Here is a 27,374-nt window from a genome sequence, read left to right as displayed (position 1 = left end):
AAGTTTCTTTGTCTATTTAAGGAAAGCGTTGGTGAATGCAAGTGGAATAATGTCAAAGGCGCACCCAATAAGCCATTAGGAAAAGACAAATAGTGTGTGGTGCCTCCCTGGTTTGACGTCACATTGAAAGCGAGGTTTTTGATCGAAATTTGTCTCTTTGCATGCTGGCTTCAAAAGATGATCAGCTTATGAGTGGGCAGAAGAAAAAAGTCTTCCTGTCGTCTAGTATCAGCTTAGGAAAAAACGAAGGTGTGAATTTATTTTGTCTCCTATATTGGCATCTGAAAAGCTGTTATTTGTTTCGTTTTCTGTTGTAATCTCTTGGCTTCTGGAAAAATTTTTGTAGGTGAGGATTTCCCATTTACAGAACCGGTACAGAGATTCATCCTTTGACGATTTTGTCTGGTAGAAGGCAGGATTTCGCCGTACCAGTGTTGAGCTTGATCTGTCAACGCCAGGAATTCTCGGTATCGTCTGAAATCTTCCAGGTGGGAAGGCATTGTCAATTGTGAACGGGGTCTTCTTCGAGCACAGTCTTATTTTGACGTGCATGAAATATTAAACAGAACATATCCTTGATAAGGCGTAAAGCCGTCAAAACTCAGCAACAATATGTTATGATTTGAGTCAGCAGAGTGTCTGAAACACAACATAAGACTTACCACATTGCTTCAAAAAACCGAAAAAAACCGTACAAACCAATTGATCTCAAAGTTCTTGGGTGAAAGTATCAGGATTATTTATGGCAGATGAAAAACCACAGACAGTTGAACAGTACAGCAAGGATGAAAGCAGTCCTGAACAACCTCGTAGTCCAAGTTCCAAATCAACAAATGGTGATCATGAGTATATTATGCTAGCAGCCCCTGATGTTGAATCTGATTCTGGATCGGCAGTGTCTGTTTCTTCTATGGACAAAAGCAAATCCCTGGGGAGTAGTGTCAGTAGTTTTGCTGATGTTGCAATCCCAGACATGGAGGCTACATTAGAGAAAGGCCCAACAGAAGAAGAGCTTCAAAATTTGGTTGAAGATGCGAAAAAGGACATTTCACACAGCTGTGACACACTTGAAGAGGTTTCTTCTGATGGAGGCAAAATGTCAGACACTCAAGAATCTTCTCTAGCAAGTAGTGGAGTAAATAAAGGTGCAGATGCTGAATTATCATATGAAAACCAGAGTCATGCCACAAATTCACCAAGTGTTGAGTTGGTGCAACAACGTTCATCGTCTGCTGGTGAAGCTGAAACAACCCAGGCTCCTTTCTCATCGGAAGAATCAGCAAGAGTCAGAGCTAGCACTCATCCTGGGCAGTCTGACGAAGAAAATGATGATTATGCAATTTTATTTGATGGGGTTACTTATTTAGGATCTTCAACTGTCAATGCACCGGTCAGTGAAATTGAACTGAAAAGAACAATGTCCGTTCTGAGAGAACAGACTGAAGTTACTATTGATGTTTTACTCTATGTTGGTTCAACGTCAGATGGTATGATCAGACTGAAGGATCCTGAGACTCAGTCTGATATTGCAACTTATCGCATACAGCGGATTTTGTTCTGTGGTCGTGGTGATGCTGAGGGAAATGAAAAGGACTGTTTTGCCTTCAACACTGTCCATGGGGACTCGGATATATTCCACTGTCATGTGTTCAGATGTGTAGATCCAGAAAAGGTTAGTCTGTTTATTACTTAATCAGCTTCTGTACAGCTACTTTGTCAAGTTATTCCCCTCGGGCCTTCTCATGAGGTTATTGTCATGCAGTTGCTGGTGCCATAAGTGTAGCACAAAGCAATCGGCAGAATAGTTTAATCTCTGGGTATGGATGTTTGCTATTCTTTGACTGGGTAGCCACCTTCCCCTCTCCTGCAAACCCTCTGTCTCCTTCCTTCCCAGCCAGCAGTTTGTTGGGTGTCCCTGATGGTTGTTTTGTGCCCATTTGTACATCTGGGTTTACAGAGACAGTATGGAAGAAAGTCTGTTTGCATCCATTATACACCAGGATAGAGAGAGAGAATATGGCAGAAAGTTTTATTGTGCCTAGTACAGAAACATAAAGAAACAGGGAACAACATGAAGAAAAGTTTCTTGTCTAAACAAACAAACAATGAAGAAGACCAGACAGGGTTTGAATAGCTGACCTAGGGGTAAAGGTTTGAAGTACAAGCTCACTGTAAGGGATTATGTGGAATACCTGTAAATTAGCTGGCGTGTTATCACAAACTCCATCTCTGGATGATTGTGTCTGTGACAATACACCATTATATAGCTAAGTATATTTTCACAATAAACCAGTGTTGTATTGTACTGTATTGAACAGCATACACAGGGATCTCATTAAGTGCATGCAGCCTTCCAAAAAACTGGCTACTGGCTATGACTGGTTTTGAGCTGCCTACATTCTGGTGAAAAGGCTTATGTGTTTAGTAAACCCGTAAACCCATACTTATAGTAATTTTTCCTATAAGTACATGTAAAAGGCCAATATAACTATGACTGGTTGACTATGTATATGTGAATATTACAGTGACCTTGGTTGCTTTGAGTATTGTACGTGTTGTGGTTTAAGTTAATTTTGGTTTGACATTTTTGAAATCAGTGTGATTTTTATCTTTCTTTGTTCTTCATTATGCTAATGAATCTGAGACAATGGAAAACAGAAAATAAAAATTACACTGGTTTCAAAAATTTTCAAACCAAAAAAATTAAAACAAAACAGCCTGAAAGGTTTTTACAGTGCATAATTTTGTTCATCTAATGTTATGCTAACCTGTCATTTTTTTTTTTTTTTCAAGGCTGGAAAGATCTTGAGGTCATTTGCTTTGTCATTTCGAAGACATAGGAAGGTAATTTTAGGCATGTACATATAACTTTTTTAATGAATTTAACAAATGAATTTATCATTGTATCAGAAAATTGTTGATAAACCTTTTGTTTTATAATGTGAACTCTTGTACCACATTAGTGGGCTTTTTAGCCACTAAAAGTAGTTAGGTTACATTGGTTGCCAAAACCAACTTCTATTTTATTGAAAACCTGACGGAGAAAGTTTTTTTTTAAAGCTTTTTATGTACTGTATGTATTGATTTACTTTCTTTCCTGAAACAATACTTTTCCCAAATAATCATGCCCCCTAGAGGATCGCTTGCTTTGAAGTAATTAGTAATTCCAGTAAAATTAATTATTAATAGAAGCCAAATGACAAGAAACCTCCAACACTCACTATATGACTAGTAGTTACATGAAGAGTAGCTCTGGTTTTAATGTTCTTAGGAATCTTTTTTCTTTGTTCTTTTTCCAACATGCTTTCTCTTTGGAGGACAAATATTCCTCAGTGAGTGTCTCCTTATTTAGGCTTTATACTTCAAATTTCAATTCATTTTAGTTTTTAGACATCTCTTTAAATTAGTTTAAACCTACTTTTGGTTAACTTATTAAACAATGGCACACTCATTTTTAAACAATAAAATTTTTTGTGCAGGGATCTTGTGCAGCCATTAATATATTATAAAAGTATTAATAATGAACCTTGTTTTCCAGTGGCTTAGGTACTAACGAGGAAGAAAAAGCTTTCTCTTGTGCAGTCTAGGTCACTTGGATTGTGTGATTCAGCTTAGCTTGGCTCACAATTGTGTGTGATAATATAACTTTTTGTAGGTTTGAAACACTTTTATTAGTAAATAAAATGTTAAATATAAATTCTTTGTTGATAACGGAAGTGCTGTTAGCTGTACAAGCTAGCTTACAGACACTTCACTGAAATACATGTAAGAAGGAACAAATAATCCAAATTAAACATAATTAGGTAAAAACTCCCATCTGCCAGGAGCAAACCAGCTGGTTATTAACAATCATGGCCAAGGCCTTGAACTTGGGGCTGCCAAGAAACAAATCCAGCTACAACAACAACAACAACATTAACTTTATTTTTACAAACTGAAAAAAGGCCTTTGTAGCCTGCAGTTAGCAACCAGAGCGGGAATTGAACCCAGGACATCCAGAAATTTACAAGTCTGGTTCCCAAACTGCTAGGTCACACCGCCTCCCTAAAGTGCCATGTGACATAAAGGTTATTAATTTTATGTGCAGAATCAGATAGTTTTTTTTTTATTATTCATAATAATATAATTTTATAGTCCATTTTCTCTTCATATCCTTCAGTTCCTTAACATTTCTTCATTTTGTTTGGTTTTGAAGAGAAAGCAGCAACCATTGGAATCTGTTGAGCCTACTGCCATAGTAGCTGGCATCAGTAACCTTATGTTCAAATTTGACGTCACTCTTGACATTCTTGAGGAAGATAACAAGGGATTCTCCTCAGTTGCAAGGGACAAAAACTGCTTCAAACTTCGACAAGACTTGCGTAAGAAAGTTAGCATTACTGTGCAGCAGCTGACAAACAAGCATCTGATAGTGGAAAGGTTTGTGATTGTTTTTAGAAGAATTAACACCACATGCAGTGCCCTCAGGTGTCACATTCATGTTCAATGCGTTGACACCTGTACAGAATTAAGTTCCTCTCAACACTTACTGAGAACATTCCTGTGGTTTGGAGGAGACCTAGTTTCTGTGTGATCATTACAACAATAGAATTGGTGTATTAATTATTAATCAATCCAGCATTGCATTGTTTTGTATACTTTCACCCCATGTAGATGTTTTGGACTGCTGATTTGTCCAGGAAAGAATGTTCGATATTCTGACATGCACCTATTGAGTGAGGTAAGCTGATTAACTTGAACAAACTTGTTTCTTTAAGAACTGCTAATGCAGTTCTGAAGGATTTCGTAAATCAATGTTGATAGAAACTGGAATTCAAGCTCTATAATTAGACCCCATTTATAGAAGCGCCCCCCCCCCCCCCCTCTCCTATTTGCTACTCCTTATACCATTCCATCACTGGCAACATAGTAATATGCTGTATATAAACAATAGCCGCCATTTGGCGCGAAAATATGCTCAGATATTTGTCCGCGGACATTATCTGTTCCGAGAAGCGAACAGTTTTCTGCGAGCTTCGAGGAGCAGATAATGTCCAAGGATAAATATCTGAACATATTTTTAAAGCCAAATGGAGGCTATTGTGATTATTATCCTTCAAATATTTTTCGCAACGTGTAGCAACGAGCTTGAGTATTTGAACATTTCGTTTAAGAACAGTTTACCGTCAAAAACGTTTAGAGCATATGTTGTTTTCTGATACTGCTTTATCGACCAGCAGGTTTATCTCTCCTTCTGTCACAAAAGCAAACCGTTCCCCCATCTTGACATTTAATTGTAAACAAGACGCGCCTTGAAGTTTTGAAATTGGGGAATATCACTTGGGGAATATCATCGGATATTCCCCAGTTTTAGCTGGGGTATATTTGGTCACGTGAGGCGTTTAGACCAATCGCGCACGCGAAAATATTTGATGGATTATAAGAGCTGATATCTGTGTTAAATAATTTATGAATGTTTGGTTCATCAGCAGAGTTGATAACAGAAGGTAAATTGATCATCGTAAAGATATTTGAGTGCTGATGGAAGGGCTGATGCTTGAAACGTCAGCACTCAAATCTCTTTAAGGTGGCCAATTTACCTTTAGTTATCAACTCTGACATTGATAAATCAAACATTTGTTCTACTGGTCACTGATGCAGCAACACAGTTTCTTTACAAACTAACTCCCTTACCCATTTGCTTAAAATAATAATTTAATATATTTATGCACTAGTTGTTTTCCATATTAAAAGAATCTTAGAGTTTATGCACCCTTATCTACCAAAGCCTGCCTGGTATAGAAAAAGGAAACCATAGCTTGAAATCCACCTTTACCATGGCATACTCTTGTAGACAAAGTTGTGATACTTATTTATACTAGCAATATTTATGCAGCTGTTAAAATCCTCCTTCAGGTATCCATGGAAGTTGCAGATGGTGGCAAGACTTACTATATCACTGGTTTATGGGACCCTGTTGTACGTGACTTGTTAGTTTTGAACACAGAAACTCCAAAAGGTAGACGGAAAAACATTTAGAATGTTGCCAATACTTTAGAATAGACAGAAATAGGTTACCGGTATTTTAAGTGTCAAGGGCTTCCCACCTACCCTTGTGGATGTAACAAGTTGCAGGAAATCTAAATACGCTTGGTAAAGATATACAGTCATGTAAAATGCCCTATGAAATATTGCTATACTCATGTTGTGGTTTAAATTTAATTTTGGTTTGAATTTTCTTTATGGTAGTGATTTTTTCCTTTGTTTCAGGCTACAGCAACAAATCTGAAACTACCATAATTTGGAACAAAGGGAAATATAAATTAAATCAAAATTAGATTAAACCAAGATCTTAGCATTAGGGAAAATTGTGGGTAACCATGTATTTTTCCAAGGTAATGCAGCTTCAATTTGTGTCCGTGTGTCTCTGAAAAATGGATTCTCGATTTCAATATCCCTCGCTTAGATATGCTTTTCCTGCATAGTCGTAAAATGCACAAAAATACGTCTGTATTAGGAGGCACCATCCTCAATTAAAGGATTATAAAAAATCATAATTATTATGATTTTTATGTTGTGTTTGAAAATCATTTTTCTCGATTTTTGATTTGCAGCTCTCTTGGAAATCAAAGAGTTAGGCCATACTGTAACACTTGGTGCCACACATACATAACACCACATTTAAGTTCACAAAAGTGTAAGGGGGGATTTGAAAAAAAAGGGCGGCCTATAGACATGCGAATATGGTAAAACTTGAAATGAGCCAGTCCAAGCAGACCTGTACAGCTATAGTGTTGGTGGAACAAAGCAAACTTGAAATTCTTGATGTTTTTTTCCCAGACACTCGACTGTTTGTCACAATAGCTGTAGATTTGGTTGTGACTGGCGTAACAGAGCCTGTCCGATTCATTGTGGAGACAAAAGCAAAAGTTTACCCTAGTGGAGAGAAGTTCTTTTGGAGCCCCACTAAACCGAAATTCCATGAAACGTATATCCTGGAACTCAAAGAGGTAAGAATAGCATTTTCTCATCAGCTTAAAGGGACACAGTCACCTGGTGCACATGGGCATTAGATACCATTTCTTGGCTGATTTGCATATCACACTTCATCACAAGTCTCGCGCTTAGAAGCGCATCCTTTGAAAAATGTAGACAAACCTTGTCGAAGTATTTGCCAGTCAAAATTATTATAGTGATTATAGACCTAATGCCATTTTAGAACACTCATTTTGTTGATACCATGGAGAATTTACTGATGGACTTGTCCAGGGAAAGTCAAACGTCAACGAATACCTCTGAAGTCGAAGAATCATTTAATCGTTTATTTCGGTATCCGGTCGTGTGAAAAATTATCTTAGCTGTTTCTACGTTTCACAGTGTTTGCATGAGAAGCAAATTGAGTTCAAATATTAGAGAATATGTCAATTTTAAAACGTAGCGAATCGACTGAGCTGCAGTGTAGCAAAACGACTCTGTAGCGAAACTACCGGTAAGCTTTATTTTTGCTTTCAATCATATATTTTGCTTTTATAATTTCGTTTCTACAACTTTTCTGTTATCTAAATTTAGGAACCAAACCCATGTCGTTGCAAGAACGCTTGCTCGACCCATAGAAAACAAGGTTCTACTTGAGGTTTTCCTTGTCAAGGAGATAATCAACTGTATACCAAAGCTTGTCTTCGTCTGAGCTCCAAACCAAGCAGCCATGACGCATAGTTCGAATTGTTTACAAAGATTCCCACCGCCCGAACCTTTCGCCAGGTTGAGAAAATGTAATTTTCCAAATATATATAATTATTTGTTCTCCAATGTTTTTGATTGATTTCTCTCGTTATTTTAGTCAACGCAGGCGATTTCGTCCACCCGGCGCCTTCACGTTTCCCACGTCTTCTTTTCATGTTCCGTTGGAGACGCGATCCATACTGTTTTTAACCAAATATGATAAAATAATATCATAGGATGAGCAAAAGCATACTCAGAAACAGGTTTCCAGTAAAAGATTGAAAATCCAATAAAACACTGGGAAGATTGAAGCGGATTTCTAGATGCCGACGCGTACTTTTGATTTCGGGTTGAGGTGGACGCTTTTCAAAATTGACAAAAACTAGCGTCCAGGTCAGCGCGGTCACAAAGGTGACCGTGTCCCTTTAAGTTGTAACAAGTATAATTTGAAATGTTTATTGCATTGATAGAAGTTAATTGAGCCTATAATCGTCCTCGTCATTTGGATGCTCTCACCACTGGATTATTGGGAGACATTAATTGATTAAAGCTGGTGACACACGGTTCAATATTTGTTGATCAACAAGTGTTGCAGCTCCTGTTCAACAAATGTTGAACAGTGTGTCATGAAGTGTTGAATGTTGAAATATGCCGTTCAACATGTTGAATGCAGTTGAACGAAATAGAGATGAGCTCTATTCCATTAAACAAGTTGCCACTTGTTGAACGGCACTAACCAATTGTTTTCCAGTCTCAAAAGCTGGTGACACGCAGGTCAACATCATGCAACATTTGTTGCTCAACAAATGTTTGACGATGTTGAACCGTTTGTCACCGGCTTTAGTGAGATGGGTCATTTACTACCTAGATCTGTGTCTCTGTGGTTAGACGTTGAATCTAACCAGTTTGCAGAAGGGTAAATGTGGCATTATGTAATGTAATGTGACAACTTCAAGTACTTTAGTGTGAGCTGATCTTCTAGCAGCAGACAAGAGTCCACTTACTTGGGGCACCAGTAAGATTTATTATCACATTACTCTGTCGTTTAGGTAAATTATTTGTGCAGTAATCAAGGTCAGATAAATGTTATGAATAATAAATAAGAACGATAATGTCACTATACAATAAACATGAAAGTGAGGCTAGGACAATAATTTGATTACTTCGCTATATATAAAAAAAAAAATTGTAAAAGATCTCTGATTATGTTCATCCTGAATTTGATGTTAAGCTTGGATTTGCCCCAATCTGTTACCTCTATATCTGTGTTTTCCCACTTCCTGCAGCTTTTCTATCCCCATTCTTATTACCTATTTCAAAGTTTGTAATTTCTTTTTGAAATAATGTAAATTAAGGATGAAATAACCAAACAGGACTCCTTAATAATGTAGTTATTGTATTGTATTTGCCTGTGTGTCTTACCCTCCCCCACCCCACCCTTGATGTGGGAAGATCTTTGCCTGATCTAAAGATTTAAATTTTTAATTGTAGGTTATTGATGTTGAAACAAAAGGAAAAGGCTTTGAAGTCAAGAGCCTCAGAACAGAAAGTAGTTTAGAAGCTTCCAAAAACTTACGTAAAAGACAGCCCACACTAAACCGACAGGCGTCCAATGGCGACAAATCTCCTTCTGATGGTAAGAGTACTTAAAATAAATTGACCTTAATGATATTTTTGGAGAAGAAAGCGCCTCACCTGGAAGCGATCCCCTCATCTGGGCAATATTTCCTGATAGTTGCCCCTTGGAAATTTGATGTTCTTTAAACTTGCATGTAAGCCCTCAAATTTCCTCAGGGCAACTATTTTGTCCCTGGACTGAAAAGTTCATGCAGTACATGAGGCCAGAGTTATTTTTTGAAGTCAAAGGGGTGATTAGTTAGTCTCAATATTGAATACTTATTCGCATGGCTTGAAGTTTTAATGCCAGTAATGCTATTGTAGATGATGATGATGAAGATGACGAACCATTGCTGTCAGGATCGGGTGCAGTGCAGAAGGAATGCACTGAGGAAGAGCTGGGGAGCTGGGCAGAACTGTTGAGCAAATGGAAAGATGTCACCCTTCGACCAAGACAGCTACAAGGGCTTGTCAGAAAGGTGACTGAGCCAGACTATAACACAACAGATGCTGCCTTGAAAAAATATTTAACAATTATTCCATGAGCGCACGTTGGATATGAGATGGTAAATAGCCAACAAGGCGCGAAGCGCCGAGTTGGCTATAACTAATCTCATATCCAACAAGCGCGAATGGAATAATTGTTTTATTAAATTCTCCGCGTTTGGACATTGCTGTTGAAGTTTATTGAATTTTTATATGTTGGGAAAAAATTTCTTTCAAATTTAAATGACTGGATGTTGAGGCAACCTCCGACCAAAGCGCGCGAAACCTAATGATCACATGACACGCGCAGCGCTTTGCAAACGGAGTTGAATGAAAAATCGAAAGCGAAGAAAATCGGACACAGTCAGACATCTAAAATTCAAGAAACGTTTTATAAATGTACGAATTATAACCTTTCTGAGACTAGCATTCAAGTGCTTTTGAAGTTCCAGCTCATCGAGAAGCGTAATAGTTGTGCACATTTGAGCAAATGTTCTGCTGTGAAGCGAAGGAAGAGATCAGGGCAAGGACGACTTTTTTCATGCTGAACTGAATTCCTCGCGAACGATTTAAAACATTTCAGGCAAGTCCAAGTGTACGAGGTACAACCTCACTGAGACAAGCATTCAGTGCAAGTTTTTAAACTTCAAGCTTATTTGAGAAGCGTGAGAGCTGTGCACATTAGTGCAAATGTTTTGCTGAGTGGTGCTGAGCGACGGAAACGAACATTATGGCCGCCGCTCGTACGGATTTCATAGATGAACCATCTGAAGTCCTCATAAATTCGTAAAAACATAAAGGCAGGCATGAGGCTCTTCCTGAGAAATTTCTCCGATTGGCTTTAACCTCTTACCGCCAGGATTTCCAAGCCATCCTGAAATTTTTGAAGGTAACCGGTTGTTGTTGTTGTTGTTATGTGATCTAAAAAATCGTAAAATCTTGCAATTTTGAAGATTTTAAAGGAAACTCCAGAGATACGTACCATTAAATAGTGTCATACCGAACTTTGTGGCTTTTATTGTTGTTATATTGAGATGGCATTGTTTGGTATTTCTTTCTTTTCCTTTTTTTTTTCTACATTTTTCTGAAGAAACTTTTGCTTCCCGCCGAAAAAAATTTAGCTCAGCGACGCCTGGGGCATTCGTTTTCCATATAAGGTCAAACTACGGTATATGAGCTGATAATCGAGATTTAGTGAACCAATCAGAACGCTAGAAATGCAATATCCGAGGCTGAGAATTTAATAAATATATATATACACGATTAGCTAGCTAACTAGAAGCTTACAAAACAGAACAGAAACTTCTTAACAATGCCAACTGTCAGGGGGGGCGTGCCAGTTTTCTATTTACAAAGCGTGGCTGGGGATTTGAACAAGGGACTACCATGAAACAAATCCAGCTAGTGTTCAGAGAAGGGACGCGAACCTGTGACCTTCAGATTTCGAGTCCATGCCTCTAACCACTCAGCCACGCTGCATCCCCTGTCAAAACTTGAGAAACAAAAATGTTTTGTGACTACATTGAATGACTTTGAAAAGGACTCCCCAAATTCAGATTACAAACTATTCTGAGTTAGTAAATGGTTGCCCCTCCCCACCCCATACATAAATGAAATAAATGAGAACGCCCTGCAAATCCAGATTTAAAGAACTGTTCTTTTTCAATTTTTACAAACCCAAGGGCATACCTGATCCACTCAGAGGACAAGTTTGGCAAATGATGGCAGGTTTGAAGGAGAATGATGAGCTTCTTGAGGGATACAAGCATTTGCTTAAGAAGGTAGAGTGGTCTTCATCTAAACATTGTCGTCTTGTGAAGTCTTCTGTTTGTCTGGCATGAGATTTAATGTGTAAATAGATATTGACTCACATGTATCTTCTCATTCTGTGCCCATTTGATGGTGTATTACGGGGTCAACAAGTTGATACGTCAGAACTAAAAATTTTTTGTTTGGTACTGACTATTGTCAACGTCAGAAACAACTTTAATTTAAAAGCCAACTGGATCATGGCTTTGTAACGGTTCACATTTGCTGCGCGTGCTACGCCAGCAAAACACAACGAACGGGAACCACGCGTGTTTACATGAGGGTTTTGTAGACATCCGGGATAGCAATATGTTGGTTTCCCGCGTGGTTGTCACTTTGCGAATACCAAGCCTCGAGAAAAAGTCTCGTGAAAATTACAAGCCTTGTCCACAATTGTCTATCCCTGACTGCAATTTTAGTTCTTTTAGTTTAAGTTGATACATGTTGTTCACTTTAGATTTAATTACACGGAATGCCCGCAGGGCATGACGTGTCTAGGTTTCGGTCGGGTATCTTTTTTTTTTTCTTCGTCGTAGTCACAAATCGACAAATTAATTTATGCATTAAAATATGTCCTCCCCTAGTGGGGATGTATTGTTCTGATTGTCTTCAACGAAAGCAGGCCAATCAAAATCTATTATTCGGCACATATCACAAGAGAGGGGACTCACTCATCCCTTCCTGTGTGACGTCAAATCATTATTTGATTTATTCATTAAACCTTGATTAAATTTTACCCTCTCCCAGAAGGGATTTATTGTTCAGATTGTCTTGAACAAAAACAGCCCAATCAAAATCTATTATCGGCGCGTATATCACGAGGGAGGGGACCCACTTATCTCTACCTGTGTGACGTCAAAGCAAGTCATCATTTCGAAAAGTTGTTTTTGTTCAATGGCGGCCACATGTATGAATTTAAGACTCTGATCTGCCGTTTTCAGAGAGAAAACAAACCTTTTTCAAGCAGTAAATCGAAATAATAACTTCTAGGTAGTACTCGACAGTTGAAACGGTGGAAATTGGGTGAGTTCACCGCAAAGAAACTCCGCTTTGAAAAACAGATCGAATAATCAACGCGAAGGATTAGAGCTAGAGGAGGCCAGACCAGTTCAGCGGGGTCATGACGTTATTGCATAGTTATTTCTGGTATGATTCCTAGTAACACAACGATAAGTATCACGCAATATATCTGAATAAAACCATTCAGACAATTATTTCAATTATTTCAATTATCTGCGAAACATACAATGGGGAATAATTGGGGCTACATTAAGCATTCCGTGTAATGCCATTAGAGGGGCATCTTGTTTGTTCATGTTGTTCATTAGTTTATTAGTTTGGATTATAGTACACACAAGCATGCGATTTACAGATGGCATGAGATTTTGTGATCTCCAGCATAAGACTTGAGTTAATACTGCACAATGTGATGCAAATACATTCTTGCATTCAATAGCTTGTTGTTTTAATTTGTTCATTTTGTTCATTAGGCTTGAGTTATTAATACTGCACAACACAAGACTTGAGTTAAATAATACTGCACAATACGCATTTACGATGCAAATACGTTATGGTATTTACTAACTTGTTTTTTCTTGTCACTAGGAGTCTCCAACAGAACAAGTGATCATGTGGGACATTCATCGTACTTTCCCTGCTCATGAATATTTTAAGAGCAGCGGAGGGGAGGGACAGGAGATGTTGTACAAAATAAGCAAAGTAAGTGTTGGTTTTATTGCTGTTAGATTTGATAAAGTTTATCAATACTAATTAGCACTGTGGCAAGTTACTCACTATGATTTGTTGGCCTGACAGTAGCAGAGAACAAATAAAATATTTTGTACTTGTATTTTGCCACCCGCGTGTACCAGATCCAGAAATTAGCGCGGCAGATTTTTTCTCAAATCAGGGAACTGCCATGTCTATCAAAATTCACAATCAAAAATTGAAAGTCAAAGCAAAGTACACATAATGATAGCAACAACAACAACTTGCCTTTAGCTGGAATGCTGTCTTGTGACATTGTTTCTGCCATTTGAATGTAAAGAGCTTTCTTACCATCATTAATTTTGTCTTCTTGTTAGGCATACTCTGTTTATGATGAAGAAGTGGGTTATTGTCAAGGACTGTCGTTCCTGTCAGCAGTCCTGTTATTGCACGTAAGTAAAACAATTCTTGAAGCATTGCTAAATTTGTACAAGAGCGATTTTCATGTGAGCATTAAATAAATAAATAAATAAATAAGGTTTGCTTTACTCTGCTCTGCATTTGGTTAAGAAAGACGTGTTCCACTTTCTTAACCGACAGACATACCAGAGACAATCTTGCCTTTCTCAAATGCATTTTCCTGCATTTCATGCATTCTCTAAGGCTCGTTCGTGGTATTATTCAAATCTGCTGTGATTGGTCAGTTGTAGTTTTTAGATGCTCGACTGAATAGCAAGTTCTTCTTTTGGTCATAGCTCTTATGTGACCTTGTATTCGTGTCATGTTTTGTTAAGAAAGTTCTTATTCAATGTTCAGCTTCCAGAGGAGCAAGCATTTGCACTGTTGGTGAAGATAATGAATGATTATGGGCTGAGAGACATCTTCAAACATGATTTTGAGCAGCTGCATCTGAAATTCTTCCAATTAGAAAGAATGATTGAGGTGAGTGCTGTCAAGCCTTGGAGAAGACACTTACCATGATTTTAATATATCTTATAGGTTCTCATATTTGATTTTTCACTCATCTGGTAATTGACAGGCGTACACATGTATGAGTCATTTTCTATCTGAAATGTTTCCTAGAACATTTTCTAAACGTTTTTAATTAGTTACTATTACTGCTTTGTCCACTAAGCAGTTTAATGGCTGGGTACTTGACCAACTTAATTGGCCACTTTCAAAATCATTTTTTATTTTCTGTTTTGATAAGATTCGTTGCTGTTTGTGTTTTCACATAACCTGGATACTTTTTTAATATTTCCTCTCAGGATTCCATTCCAGACCTGTACAGTCATTTTCAGTACAATAATATTGAGACCCACATGTTTGCATCACAGTGGTTTTTGACCCTGTTTACTGCCAAGTTTCCTTTACCAATGGTCTACTGTATCATGGATCTCTTCCTATGTCATGTAAGTCAACTTCATATTTGGGTGTGGCATGTAAGGGGGGAGGGGTGCTGGAAGGGTGAAAGACCTGTATAGCTATTTGCTGGGCCTCGCTTGTATGCATTGATCACTACAGTGATAATCCACTGATCCCTTAGTTTGTAGCAGATTTGTTAAAAGTCAAAACACTATAAGGTTGTTAGTTAAAACAAGAAAATGTTGTGGTGTTCCAACAAGAATCCGCCAGAAAAGACATGATTTTGTAAAATGTACATGCAATATACATTTAGAGAGCATTGAGACTAGCACTAGAGGTTAGTTCCTCATTCAGTTAATTTTTTTTTGCAGGGAATGAGGATCATTTTTCAAGTGGCCCTGGCTCTTCTGAAGGTATATGTGAAGCATGGTTTGTCTTTCATTTTAGAGCATTGTATCATTTTTGCATGATTTCAGCATTCAAAACTTAGTTCCAGCACCTTTAGTATGTACCCAGCAAATTATCCGTCATTGTTGTTGCAAGTGGTAACGTGAGCGGTGATAACAAATATTTACTGCTGATATCATCCCATCCTTACTAATAAAAACACTTGGCAATGGTAGGGCGCACAGCACTGCAGCACAAGCTTAACCCTTTCCCGTCTGAGGGAAATGGCGAATTTTTCTAAATCGCAAACTATGAACTGGGAGACCACATGTGATATACCATTTAAAAGGTATTTTCTGGAGTGTGCTATAAATCACACCAACAGAGATGGAGGAGGTCGCATATGAGAGTGAGAAAAGTCCAAAACGAAAGAAGAAAAACATTGAAATTTTTCTTATTCGTTGTATCCCCCTAAACTATAGCTTAATGTACAGCTCTCAGTGCATTGCGTGTTGTAAGATATCAACTGGACCCTTAACGTGCAAAGGAAAAAAAATCCAAAAATTTGAGGGGTGGTAAATCAAGTCTCATATAGGAGGGGGGCATGATTTTATGCCTTCAATTTATAGATCTTTCAAAGATCTTTTGGTTGTGCAAATTTCACACAAATTGACTAAATACTGAGCTCATAATTGCGTCTTGTGCCATATGGCACTCTTGGTCGGGAAAGGGTTAAGTTGACATCTTGACTGCTTATGTCTTTAATCAAGCTTCCATGCCTAGTTTATCCGATGTCAAATTCATTATTTTCATCTCCAACAGGCATCCCGCAGGGACTTGATTCAAATGGATTTTGAGTCAATTCTGAAGTATTTCAGAATATCAATGCCGAAGAAATACCTGGAGGAAGAAGAATATAAAAAGCTCATCAACTCAGCTATGGGATTTAGGGTATGTTAAGTAACAATTCTATTTTCTTTCCAACTTCATTTGCTCGCTATACCACACTTGGCACAACAGAGATTGGTCATGGTGACAATGATTCTAACCACGTTACTTCTTTTTTTCATTCTTTTTTTTTTTTTGTTCTGAGAATGTTTGAGAATGATTTGTTATTCAGTGAGTCAGGAGTCGAACCTAAGACCTTTCGATTTCCAGTTCGGATTCTCTACCACTTAGTTACAGGAGATTCGTGGGAGCTAAGGCCCTTAAACTACTTTATAGGTTCATGGGACAAATATCCTGCATACTGCTAGGATTGGAATGATAATGTGCGGCATATGCGCAATGGAATAAATGTGATGGTGTATATTTTTTGTGTATGTATTGTGATTGCCATCTCTTGTGAATTTCAGGTGACCAACAGAAAGATGAAGAAATATGAAAAGGAGTTCTTACTGAAGAAAGAACAAGAGGCACAGCTTGAAGATCCTGTAGAAAGACTACAGGTAGTGTGCAGACACCAAGAATTTCAATGTGCATTCATGCATATGCCTTACATACCCAAGTACAGGTGTACATGCGTGTGTGTTGCTCTCTGGTCCCCTTTTCAGCCATAAATATCTTAGATCTGCATCTCAATTGTGGTATCTTGAAGAATTTGGTATACTTTTGAGTTTTTCATTTGTAAATTATTTCCTGAGTCCTGGATCTTGGTACATCTGATGATGACACCTTCAACCCCCAATATCAAAGAACAAATTCTCCCATCTTATCCCCATACTTGTCTAATAAAAGTACTGGAGAGAAGTTATTAAAATATCAAGAAGATTCACCTTGGGTGATCATATCCTTAATTCTCATAACCTCAGGGGTTGAATAAGCATTGATATTACAAGGAGAAATTTGATGCTGATCAAACTTGAAACTAGTGTTTGGGCTTGATGTCCTTTTGGAACAAATGATGTACCATATGTTGAAGGTGCAGTCAAACCGGTAATTCAGTCAAACCACATGAGTGTCCTTTTTAAGCGGGTTAATTTTAAGGAAAATGTATGGAGGGGGACCAAGAAAACTGTCCCGTTATAATAACAAGTGTCCGTATTAAGTGGGTGTCCATAAAGCGAGGTTCCACTGCACATTGTCTGGAACAGCTGATCACTCATTCTTCGTGATTTTGTCTTATTCTTTCAGCGTGAGAACAAGAGGCTATTTGAAGCCAACATGCGCCTTGAACAAGAAAACGATAACCTGGCTCATGACTTGGTCACCACTAAAGTAGAGCTGCACAGCAAACTTGCTGAGGTATGCTATGGCAAAGTGGTTTGGGTTTTTTAGGATCCTATTTTGTTTGAAATGTGAGCCTTTGCGTTCAACCCTTACGCTTCTTTCAATTTCTCCTCAATTTGAGAAGCAGAGCAGTTTGGAAAGTCGTTGGCAAAAGGGTCAGAAAACAAAAGAAAGTTTTGTAGTTTATACCCATTACTGATTTTCATAACGGAGGCTGCCGAGTAAACTCCAGGCGTACGGGTCTGATATATAACAGGTAACGCAAAAACTGCGACTGAGCCGGGTTTAACACGGCATCGTTGTGAAGAGAGCTGACAAAGCTATTGTCATGCAATGTCGTCGTTGGAACTTGTGTAATATTCTGATTGGTTTATAATATAGAAAACTGACCTTCACTGCTCTTGTAGTTCTCAGTATTTTCCACTTCTGTAACAACTTGTAATAATTTCTGCAAGGCGTGTCATGACATTGTGTTTTTAGACGGAGGAAAAAGTGGAAGAATTGTCCAAAGCGCTGGATAATGCCACAATATCACTGGTTGAAGCAGAGGATCAGAAAGAGAAGTTCAAAGTTGAAGGATCTCAGGTGAGATAACGAGAAAAGAAAAACTGGAATACATGGAAGCCTGGATAGTGCTAAAAGGAAGAAGAAGGCAAACCGTGTGCAGTGCTGGCCCTGGTTGTTCAAAGAGCGGATAACTCCATCCAGTGGATAATTCACTATCCAGTGGAGCGTATAAAGTGCACTCCAACCAATACGTTATATCCGCTGGATAAAGTTATCCGCTCTCTGAACAACTGGGACCTGATACTTAGTAATTTAGATCTACGGTCACAAGCTGACGTCCGATTTCGTTTTCATAATTCGTGTCTGTAAATTGCCATGAGGCAATAAGCACCTTCATTCCGCTCAAAGATCGTTTCTCCAAGGCGTCAATAACACAGAAAGGACAAAAACCTTAATTTTTTCCAGTAAAGAAGCGTTCTCAAGTCGAAATAAACTAAAGAAAAAGTTTGAGTCCTCTCAACGGGAGTCGAATCCATGACCTTCCAAGGCAGGGAAGGGGGGAGGGGTGGGTGCGGGTCGGATGTATAGGGGACTAGTGCTGAGTGAGTCCGCATGACTTGGTTCAAATGTGAGACACATGTTCTGGAAGGACTGCAAGTCTGAATATGTCGACAATGGAGCGAGGAATGAATATACGATTTTTATTGTTGTCTGTAGGTCAAGGAAATGTGGAGACAAAACATTGAACAGGCAGAGGAGGAGAGAAAGCGGCATACCGCTATCATAGAGGAATACAAAAAGGTACGGACTTATGTGTTGAATGTTTGCTTGTCATTCGTGTGAAAGGCTAATTAATGGACTGCTGTTTATTTTAGATCTGTAGTCAAATGGATGAAAGAACCGAGAAGCTGAAGGAAGATTTGCATCAGGAGCTGTTGGAAGTTAAGGTATGTATTGTTTTGAGAACATCAACTTCCCACCTCCAGTTGATTAGTCGCAGCACTTATATCTGGGTCAGTGTTTTTGAATCAATAGTTCCCAATAATATTAAATTAATTTTGAGCGATCCGGGACACTATCCAGGGTATCATTTGTGGCCGGTTTTGCTGTTCTTAGTTGCTAACGTGAGGGTAAAGGGGCACTAGGGCATTATATGGGGTTATCAATTAAGTGCTTACCTTGCGATAAGGTAAAATGCCCACGAATTTGAGCACTAAATTTGCCTAAATACATATTTAATTGGAAATGCTTTAACTGTGTTTTATTCGGGAGGAAAAATTGTTCGAACATTTGTTTGTCCGAAAGTTAAGTCGTCCGAAGGTTGGTTTGGCCACCCGAAAAATTGCGGAATAGTTATTATGTTGGATCAGCCTTTCCACGGTCTTGGACTTCTCAAAACTCTGTTCTTTTCCCACAGAGACGTGTAGGATCCTGTGAAAACTGCGCGGCTCTTTTCTCAGATGAAGGACACGTCTCATTGGATGGAGACGGCAGTGTCTCATTCAAAACCAGTGTCAAGGTGGTGGACACCGAGCAGCGCCTCAGGGAACTGGAACTGGAGCTTGCGCAGACCAAACTTTCACTTGTGGAGACTGAGTGTCGTTCCCAAGAGCTGGAGCACAGGCTCTCGGCCATCATGGCCGCCACTGGTGAAAACAAACCCTGGTTCAAGAGAATTAGTTTGGTTAAAGACTCTGGGAAGTGATTGGTATTGAAAATTGTAGCCTGCAATCGGGTGCTCTTTCTTTCCTTTTTGTCCAAGAAAAGTTGTTCTTTTTTTCTCCGGAGAGGCTCAAAGAGATTTTTTGGAGGAAGATTGGGGGGGGGGGGGGGGGGGGAGGAGGTCTGCTGAACAAAGTGACAGCAAATTGCAAAATAACCCAATGGACCTTATCGTCTTTTGTGAAATCAACCCGCTCACAAGGTTTCTCCTAAGGCAGCAGTCATCCCCTCTGCATGTTTCTGGAGCCGGAGAGAGTACTTAGTTAGGTAGCCAGAGAAAAGTGTTACCTGTCTTAATCTAACAACAATAGATAAGACCCTAATCTTGAGCTGTGCCTACACTAGTGAATGAGTATTGTATAAGTTACATATAACGGTAAATTTTATCGAGAATAGCTTTGTTGGGACGAAGGGCAATGTTGATAGTAAAACAACTTGTCGTCTTACAAAATCACCCTGCAAATGAAGAGACATATGAAAGCAGAAAACATAAACATATCTTATCTTTTCTGCTTTCATTTTAGGGTTGTTATTACCCTAAAATGAAAGCAGAAAAGATTAGGGTGTAGACTATTCTGGCCTTTTTTTATTTGATGGCACTCGAAGGATCCTGATAAAGTTTCAGTTACTTTTAGCTGCTGTTCATTGGCTTTGTAAGGCTGTCTTCTAACGTGAAGTGATCGTAGCTGGTCAAAGGTGTAATGAACCAGTCTGACCTTGAAGAAAAACGCGACAAAAGCGAAAAAGCATAGGGAGGAATAACTTGCACGAAAATCCGTCCGACAACAAATGGAATTTGGACGAGAAAAACAATAGCAAGTGTGTGAAACCTGGCCTGTGAATAGGCTTGCAAAGTGGGGCATAAGGCGAAGAGTAACCTGAGTATCAGGCCTTCCTAAGGAAGCCGAAGGAGGAGAGGAGAGGAAGGATTTTCTTCCCTTTTCCCCTTTCTCTCTCCCCCCTCCCTCCCCCCTCCCCCCCCCCCCCCCCCGAAAAGCCTGATACTCAGGCTAGGCGAAGAGAGCGGAGCGAGCCAAGCGCGGTCTGCACTTGGGAGCATGTTCATAAGCTAGTGAAACCTCTAACCTTACCGAAAGTCATACAGGTATCAGGGAATATAAAAATTGTTTATACAGTCGAACCTGTATTAAGCGGTCACCCTCGGGGAATGGCTAAGTGACCGCTTAATACAGGTTGCACAGAATACATCACTTACTTGGTTAAGAAAGTTCGGCGATAAAATGGTATGACAAAGAAGAGCATAGTATTGAAACGGACCAGTAAAACATTAACGCCTCGATTGTGCAGCTCATTAGAAACTCAATTGCCTGGCACGCTATTTGTTACCATATTTAAGTGGTTTCCTTTTACAAAGTGACCGTTTAAAACAGGTCAAGACAAAAGAAACAGCTCACTGGGACTTAGTATAGGGTGACCGCGACCCTCTAATAGAGGTGACCGTTTAATACAGGTCAGGATATACTTTGACAACTGACCGCTTAATGGAGGGTGACCGCTTAATACGGTGCCCCTTAATACAGGTTAGACTGTATTTGGTTTAGTTACTCAATTTTCGTTGATTTTTTTTTTCTAAGTTCACCTGTATTTGTTTTCAGCGTGGATTTTTGTATTATATTTGTATTTATTAAAAACTGAATCACTGTATAATGCAATTTGAGGGATTTGATTGGCTTGGTGGCCATGGTATATTTAACAATTAGATTATGAGCTCGAGATTTCTATCGCGTGATAGTTGATGAGGGCGAAGCCCGAATCAACTATCACGCATAGAAATCGAGAGCGAATAATCTAATTGTTGTAGTATAAATCTACTAGTCGTTCAAAACTAAACAAGTAAATTATCTATTTCCTCATCGCAGACACTTCGAAAACGCGAAGAAGCGGGCGCCATTTTGTTGAAAATCGCTACTCACTATCTATCACAGAATAGATAGCGAGTAGCGTAGCCAATCAGAGAACGGCATTCGTGATAGAACACTAGTAGATTTATACTAAAAGCCATTATACCATGGCAGAGAAATGGCGACCATTAAATGGTCTTCTGGTTGTTCTTGCACAGGGAAATCAGTAAGATCTAGCAATATTTCTTGATTGTTTTTAAGAGAACAATTATTCCACTTGTGCCTGTTGGATATGAGATGATTATAGCCAACGAGGCGCTATGCACCTCGTTGGCCATCTATCATCTCATATCCAACGCGCGCTCGTGGAATAATTGTTAAAATTATGTACATATGTTAGCTCAAACTTTTGTTATGTTTCTGGCATAGCGAGATTTCTCGAATCAGAAGTTACCTTCCTTTATCGCTTTATAATTTATCACAGGGCATGAAAATGTTGTCTAACGGAAATTAAACAAGAAAATAATAGCCAAATCTAAAATACGTATGAGAGGATTGTAAAAGGGTTTAAATGGTAATAATAAACGGAGTTGTATTCAAAAATAGGAAGTGTGATTGTAATCAATTCTTCTGGTATAGCCCGTGTGAGGGCGCGGTCCTCAAATACCTGTTGTTGTGCCGTCTCTTAGACAAGAAACTATACTCCACGTCGTCTCTTTCTGCCAAAGTGCCAAGTGTGTATGCTGTAGTTCAATTTTATCCTTGGTTCAAGGATTGTTTTATACTCATTATCACACCTTACCATATACAAAAACAAAGGAAATTCAAAATAAAACTTGAAGTGAACCAAGGATAAAATTGCACCACAACATAGATACTAGTCTCCCTCGCAGCCGTTTTAGTGTCGTCACGCAACCCTCCTTCCCCCGGGCAGAGGGGGGAACCCAGTACGCCTGCTCCCACGTCCCCTCCAGCTACAGACAGGCTCCGCCATGGGCTGCTGCCCTTTTTTAGGTCGTTTCTCGCACCCCAACCCCCTCCCCCAAACCGAACAGTCGCATGCTTTTTATCTTGGCCCCCAAAAATTTCTCGCCCATTTCCACTTTTTCGTCGCTCCCGCTATCTGCCCTAAGGTTTTAGCAGTTCAAGCTTTTCATGACATAAGGAAGTAACGTTACGCGGCACCAAATTCCCCCACCCCCGAAAAATCCTTCACGTTTTGGCAGTGTTTAGAACAAACAAGCCCCAAACAGAAATATTTATTTTATATTACTCTGTGTCAGGAGGCTTCTTTCTGTGGTTATTTCTTTTTTGGTTTTTTAGTCGGCTTTTGTTGCCTTTTATTTGACCTTTTGTTTACAGATTTAAACGGAAGCGGGGCCTTCATATCGGCTTCTGATTGGTTCGCGAACCTGTTCCATAAATAACGATGAGCTAGCCTCGCTTTTGTGCTGTGTTCAGACCAAACCGAACTTCCGTGCATACAAATCGCGTTACGTGAAATATCTCTGTTTGAAAACTCTTGAACCAGGTGTTTGAATAATGAAGACGAGAAGTTTTGTTCTTAGGATACCAGCGAGGCTACAGTTTTGGCAATATTAGGTATTCAGTGTGAATTTCGGCGCCATTAATTGATCGCGCTTGTGTAGCGAGGTAAGTGTCAAAATTATTTGGTTTGCATGGATTCATATCTTTAATACTCGATGACTTTTCAACGGTATCAATGCTAGAATCAAAGAAGAGTGAGTGGTTTCAGTCGAATATCCTAAGATGATAGAGAATTTAATGTTTGGGCGACCCATTCTTCAAGACATTCCAGGTTTTTGACAGAGCTTTGTACAAAGTTCTTCGGGTTGGTTATTAACTATATTCTGCGAGAGATTAGCTAGGTTTCAGTTTGTTTGTTGCCTAGCTATAGCGCTTGAATATCAAGAGGCCCAGAGAGGCAGTTACGGCATATTGAATTTTCCCAGCCGACCGACAGGAAATTAAACGTCTGGATGCAAGATGGAAAATAATTTCGCAGGATGTAAAGCGCGAAATATTTTGAAAACACGAAAAAAGAATTATGCGGATTGTGAGCTAGAGGCGAGAGCTCTTTAAAAAATTAATAAATGCGCGTGTGAATTGGTATTCTTTAATAATATCACCTTTATGTCATTCGTCTCCACATTTCAGACTTTCTAAACATTTGTTCTGTCATTTCAGGGTTTCAACAGGATTTTCCAGCTGATATTAAGCTAGTGCAAAGTAGAGAAACTGACAAAGAAAGAAAGAAGCTTTATAAACTGTTCTGGAATTAAGATTCTAATGGGGATATGTGCACAGACAAGGCTGTAACATCACGCTTCCTTAGGCTTCTGTGGCTGTTTGTCATCACTTGCGGTATGTATAGGACTACTCTAGCTGTTAGCTTTAACGCAAGCCTTCTGTGTGATAATATAACAGTGAACAACAACAGTCCACAATAAAGAGATCAAGCTTATTAGTTAAGTTACAACAAATCCAACAGTTCCATAGACATCTAGAGGATGACGTTTCAGAAAATCCTGCATACTTTAATCTTTAATTGTGATAATTAACAATTATTCCACGAATGGCGTTGGATATGAGATGATAGATAGCCAACAAGGCACATAGCGCTGAGTTGGCTATAATCATCCCATATCCAACAAGCGCAAGTGGAATAATAATTATTGTTTTATTAAAAACATACAATCAACAAAATATTGCTAGATTTTGCTGATTTCACTTTGCAAGAACACTGAGAAGACAACTTAATGGTCTCTATTCCTCGGGCATGGTATAATGGCTCATATACCATGGCCGCTAAGCCAATCAAATCGTTAGAATTGCATTATACAATGATCCAGTTTTTAATAATTGTCGTTAGTACACTAATCGGGCAATGGCTGGTCAACGGTTAGCTAAACAGATACAATATACATTGAAGTAAATATACTGTGGACTAGATAAACAAATTTACACAGCAGCTAATAAGGACAGAAAAGTAATAAAATAACATTAATTAAGTACAATGCTAGCTTTGAAAAGATTGACAGATGACGCGTGTATCACGGAAGAAGGAAGACCGTTCCAGACCAGAATAATGTTCTAGGGAAGAACGAATATTATATGCATTTACTGAAGATGACAGGGGCATAAATTTATACTAGGCAAATATCAAGGTTCTTGTAAGGCCCACTTCAAGTGTCACACTTCTATCCAGTGGAATTTTATTTAATTCAGTTGAATTTGACATAGCAGATGTTTGATGTCTGGATTGACTAGCAAAAGTCTGCCTCAAGTTTGACTGGTTGTGTCACATCACCCCACAGAAATTTGTAGTACCAATTTCAACATCATATTTTTGCCATGTTACATAATGTAAACCAGATGCATACATTTTTTTAATGTATGTTGTGAGCATTAATAATTTTTTGCTTAGATGCTCTGCCAACAAAAGGTCTTATGAGCCTTCTAGCATGGAGAGCGATGATGATGATGATGCTTGCCACAGTATTTTGTATGGTTTCTTAGTGAAGAACTAATGAAGTGGAAATACAGTTAATCAACATAATGCTAGACTGCGCTGTGGATGGAATCACCAGCCAGTAAATACTGTCTGCAAATTAGCACCCAAATCCTTGTTCCAGACCCCTAGGACAAGGATTTGGGTGCTAATTTGCAGACAGTATTTACTGATTCTGTCTGCTGCGCAGACTGCACAATTTAAATATATCTCAATCAACATGCACAGTTAATGTTTGTCAAACTTCTGACAAAATAAAATGCTTCAGCACGGCAGAGGTGCGATATTTGAATGGGCCTTTATAAATATATTCAACCAAACTACCTCAACAGTGAAATCTTGAGTCGCTTTACATTGATTTTAATCAAATTTTCCTGCAGGTGTTGTCAGTGTAGCAGGCCAGCAGTGTGCTTCTAATCCATGCTACTTTAATGGAACTTGTACTGAGACTGGCAACAGTAACTACTCTTGCCAATGTCTGTCTGGCTTCACAGGTAACAGGTGTCTTTACTTTTTTCAGACATAGGTTAGTTCTAAGAATGACATTAGTTTCAAAACTTCCTTCCTGGAAAGTGAAGATTAATATACTGAGGGTGAATATTTGTATCTGGTAGGACTAAGATTGTTGATGTATGTCACATCCTGAATAGATCACAAGCTTATGATGATTGTCCTTATGCGCCTCATGGCGCGGAGAGAACTAACTAACTTATGATGATTGTGATGATGATGATAATTATGATATCGTGGGACTCTTGTTTTCTGTGCACTTACTGTGGTTTAATTACCATTGTTTTCTTGTCAGGGAAAAGATGCGAAGCAGTTATAAACATGTGCCATTTCAACCTGTGTCAGAACAATGCCCTTTGTCAGAGATTTCAGACCGGAGGGTATCAGTGTATTTGTCAAAATGGGTTTACAGGTGAGCATTTAATGCCAAGCAAATTACCTTCAATCCTTAAAAAATTGGACATACGTGGGCCCCACTGAACAATTAGTGGATCCAAACAAAATGCCGAGGGGGAGGGGGAGGGGGTGGGAGTCCTGGAATGGACTAGCATGCTATCCAGTGGAGAGCAGTGGTTCTTCTCTTTTTTTTTTTTTTTTTTTTTTTTTTTTTTTTTTTGGGGGGGGGGGGGGGGGGTCTTCTAGTTGTTTAGTTCTCAAAAAAATCTGGGTTATAAAAGTGCATCATAACTGTACAATATTTTCAACCAAACATGATTACTATACTATATGTTTATTTCCCCATGCCATGCTATTGGAATTAAATTTTCCTTCATTTTGTTACTTAGGAATCCATTGTGATGTAAACATAGATGAGTGTAACCAGACAGCTGTTCCTTGTAATAATGGTGGCACATGTGTTGATGGTATTAATGGCTACAGCTGTCAGTGTCCGCCACGTTTCTCTGGGCCATTCTGCAATGTAACAGTCACTAAGTGCAACGGCAACCCCTGTCAGAATGGGGCGACTTGTGTGGATAATCTATTGAGGTTGGATCTCAAGAGTGAACTTACTGTCAATGATAAATTATTGCAGCTATAAATGAATAAGAAAACTGAATATTATACTGTCTCACTACTTTAAAGAGTATGAGACAGAATTTTTTTATTTGTTTGATTAAATCTCCATGTTGTTCTTGTATGAAATTTAAAAAAACCCTTATCAATTTTTTCTCTGCATTTGAGGAAAACAAAAGTGTCAAATTTCACTTCAGATTGGGTACAGTACCAAAAAAAAAACCCAGGATACTGTGGATAGTAGGGCTGTGAAATCAATGAAGGAATGCTAGTCTTGCAATTTCTCTATTCCTCCATGTGGACAAAAATATGAATAGGATAATTGAATACCCAGAAGGAATATATTAGGACCATTTATTTTGTAGAAAGGGCCCCACCACCATCGCCAGTGCAACAATCTGGGGAGTAGTTCAGGTCACCCTGGCCTAATCATCATCAGAGTGTGTTCTTTACATGAACATTACAGTTTTCACTTTTTGTTTACAGTTACAACTGTACATGTGCTACTGGTTTCACTGGGTCTAACTGTGAAGGGAACATTGACGACTGCTTGCCAAACCCTTGTCAGCAACATGAGCAGTGTATTGATGGAATCAACAGCCACCAGTGTACCTGCCCTGTGGGTAAAACTGGCCAATTATGTGATGTTGATATCGATTTCTGTTCAGGCCAGCCATGTTTAAATGGAGCAACCTGCAATAGCAATCAAGGTTAGAATTTGGCTGTGCACATCTGTGTGCTCATGATTATTCCACTTGTTAACAGGCATTCAATGTAACTGCAACTGTGATGGGAACATCTGACACCATTTTCAGAACCCATTCCAGTTGCTGCTACTAGCCCTTATAACCTCTGCTCCCTGGGGCCCGCCCATTTCTCGAAAGTCCCGCTAACTTACCAGGCCCGATAAGTATGTTTTTAAATGT

At 38.9% G+C, this 27,374-nt stretch overlaps 2 protein-coding genes across 4 annotated transcripts in view; both read left to right on the top strand.

Annotated features, from left to right (window-relative positions):
• The first annotated feature begins 105 nt into the window (after positions 1 to 105).
• LOC146479127 (rab GTPase-activating protein 1-like) lies at positions 106 to 21,997 on the top strand. Of its 3 annotated transcripts, XR_014865026.1 has the most exons (24): positions 106 to 249; positions 347 to 1,672; positions 2,794 to 2,844; positions 3,318 to 3,332; positions 4,196 to 4,419; positions 4,654 to 4,720; positions 5,896 to 5,998; positions 6,820 to 6,989; positions 9,193 to 9,337; positions 9,643 to 9,797; positions 11,487 to 11,585; positions 13,219 to 13,332; positions 13,698 to 13,772; positions 14,137 to 14,262; positions 14,589 to 14,732; positions 15,057 to 15,098; positions 15,895 to 16,023; positions 16,428 to 16,520; positions 17,206 to 17,316; positions 17,782 to 17,886; positions 18,526 to 18,609; positions 18,684 to 18,755; positions 19,226 to 21,225; positions 21,533 to 21,997. XR_014865026.1 is itself a non-coding variant. In XM_085111392.1 (23 exons), exons 2-23 carry the CDS (start codon positions 743 to 745, stop codon positions 19,511 to 19,513), a joined length of 3,342 nt encoding a protein of 1,113 aa, XP_084967518.1. In that variant the 5' UTR covers positions 106 to 249; positions 347 to 742; the 3' UTR covers positions 19,514 to 21,997. The 3 variants fall into 3 exon arrangements, 2 of the variants coding, with proteins under 2 accessions (XP_084967518.1, XP_084967519.1); XM_085111392.1 differs by having other exon boundaries at positions 19,226 to 21,997; XM_085111393.1 differs by lacking the exon at positions 3,318 to 3,332 and having other exon boundaries at positions 19,226 to 21,997.
• An 862-nt stretch (positions 21,998 to 22,859) lies between these two features.
• The window catches only part of LOC146479126 (uncharacterized), a 20,694-nt gene continuing 16,179 nt past the window's right edge, over positions 22,860 to 27,374 (top strand). Inside the window, exons 1-6 of the mRNA XM_085111365.1 lie at positions 22,860 to 23,045; positions 23,601 to 23,777; positions 25,305 to 25,418; positions 25,730 to 25,846; positions 26,220 to 26,421; positions 26,935 to 27,158. Of these exons, the coding sequence (XP_084967491.1) occupies positions 23,711 to 23,777; positions 25,305 to 25,418; positions 25,730 to 25,846; positions 26,220 to 26,421; positions 26,935 to 27,158 (724 nt within the window). The 5' untranslated portion in view covers positions 22,860 to 23,045; positions 23,601 to 23,710. The remainder of the gene's footprint in view (positions 23,046 to 23,600; positions 23,778 to 25,304; positions 25,419 to 25,729; positions 25,847 to 26,219; positions 26,422 to 26,934; positions 27,159 to 27,374) is intronic.

Source organism: Pavona decussata, unplaced genomic scaffold (genome assembly GCF_977016875.1).
Source record: "Pavona decussata unplaced genomic scaffold, jaPavDecu1.1 SCAFFOLD_61, whole genome shotgun sequence".
In the NCBI taxonomy this organism is placed as follows: Eukaryota; Metazoa; Cnidaria; class Anthozoa; order Scleractinia; family Agariciidae; genus Pavona; species Pavona decussata.
This window is presented reverse-complemented; position numbering and strand designations above follow the sequence as displayed.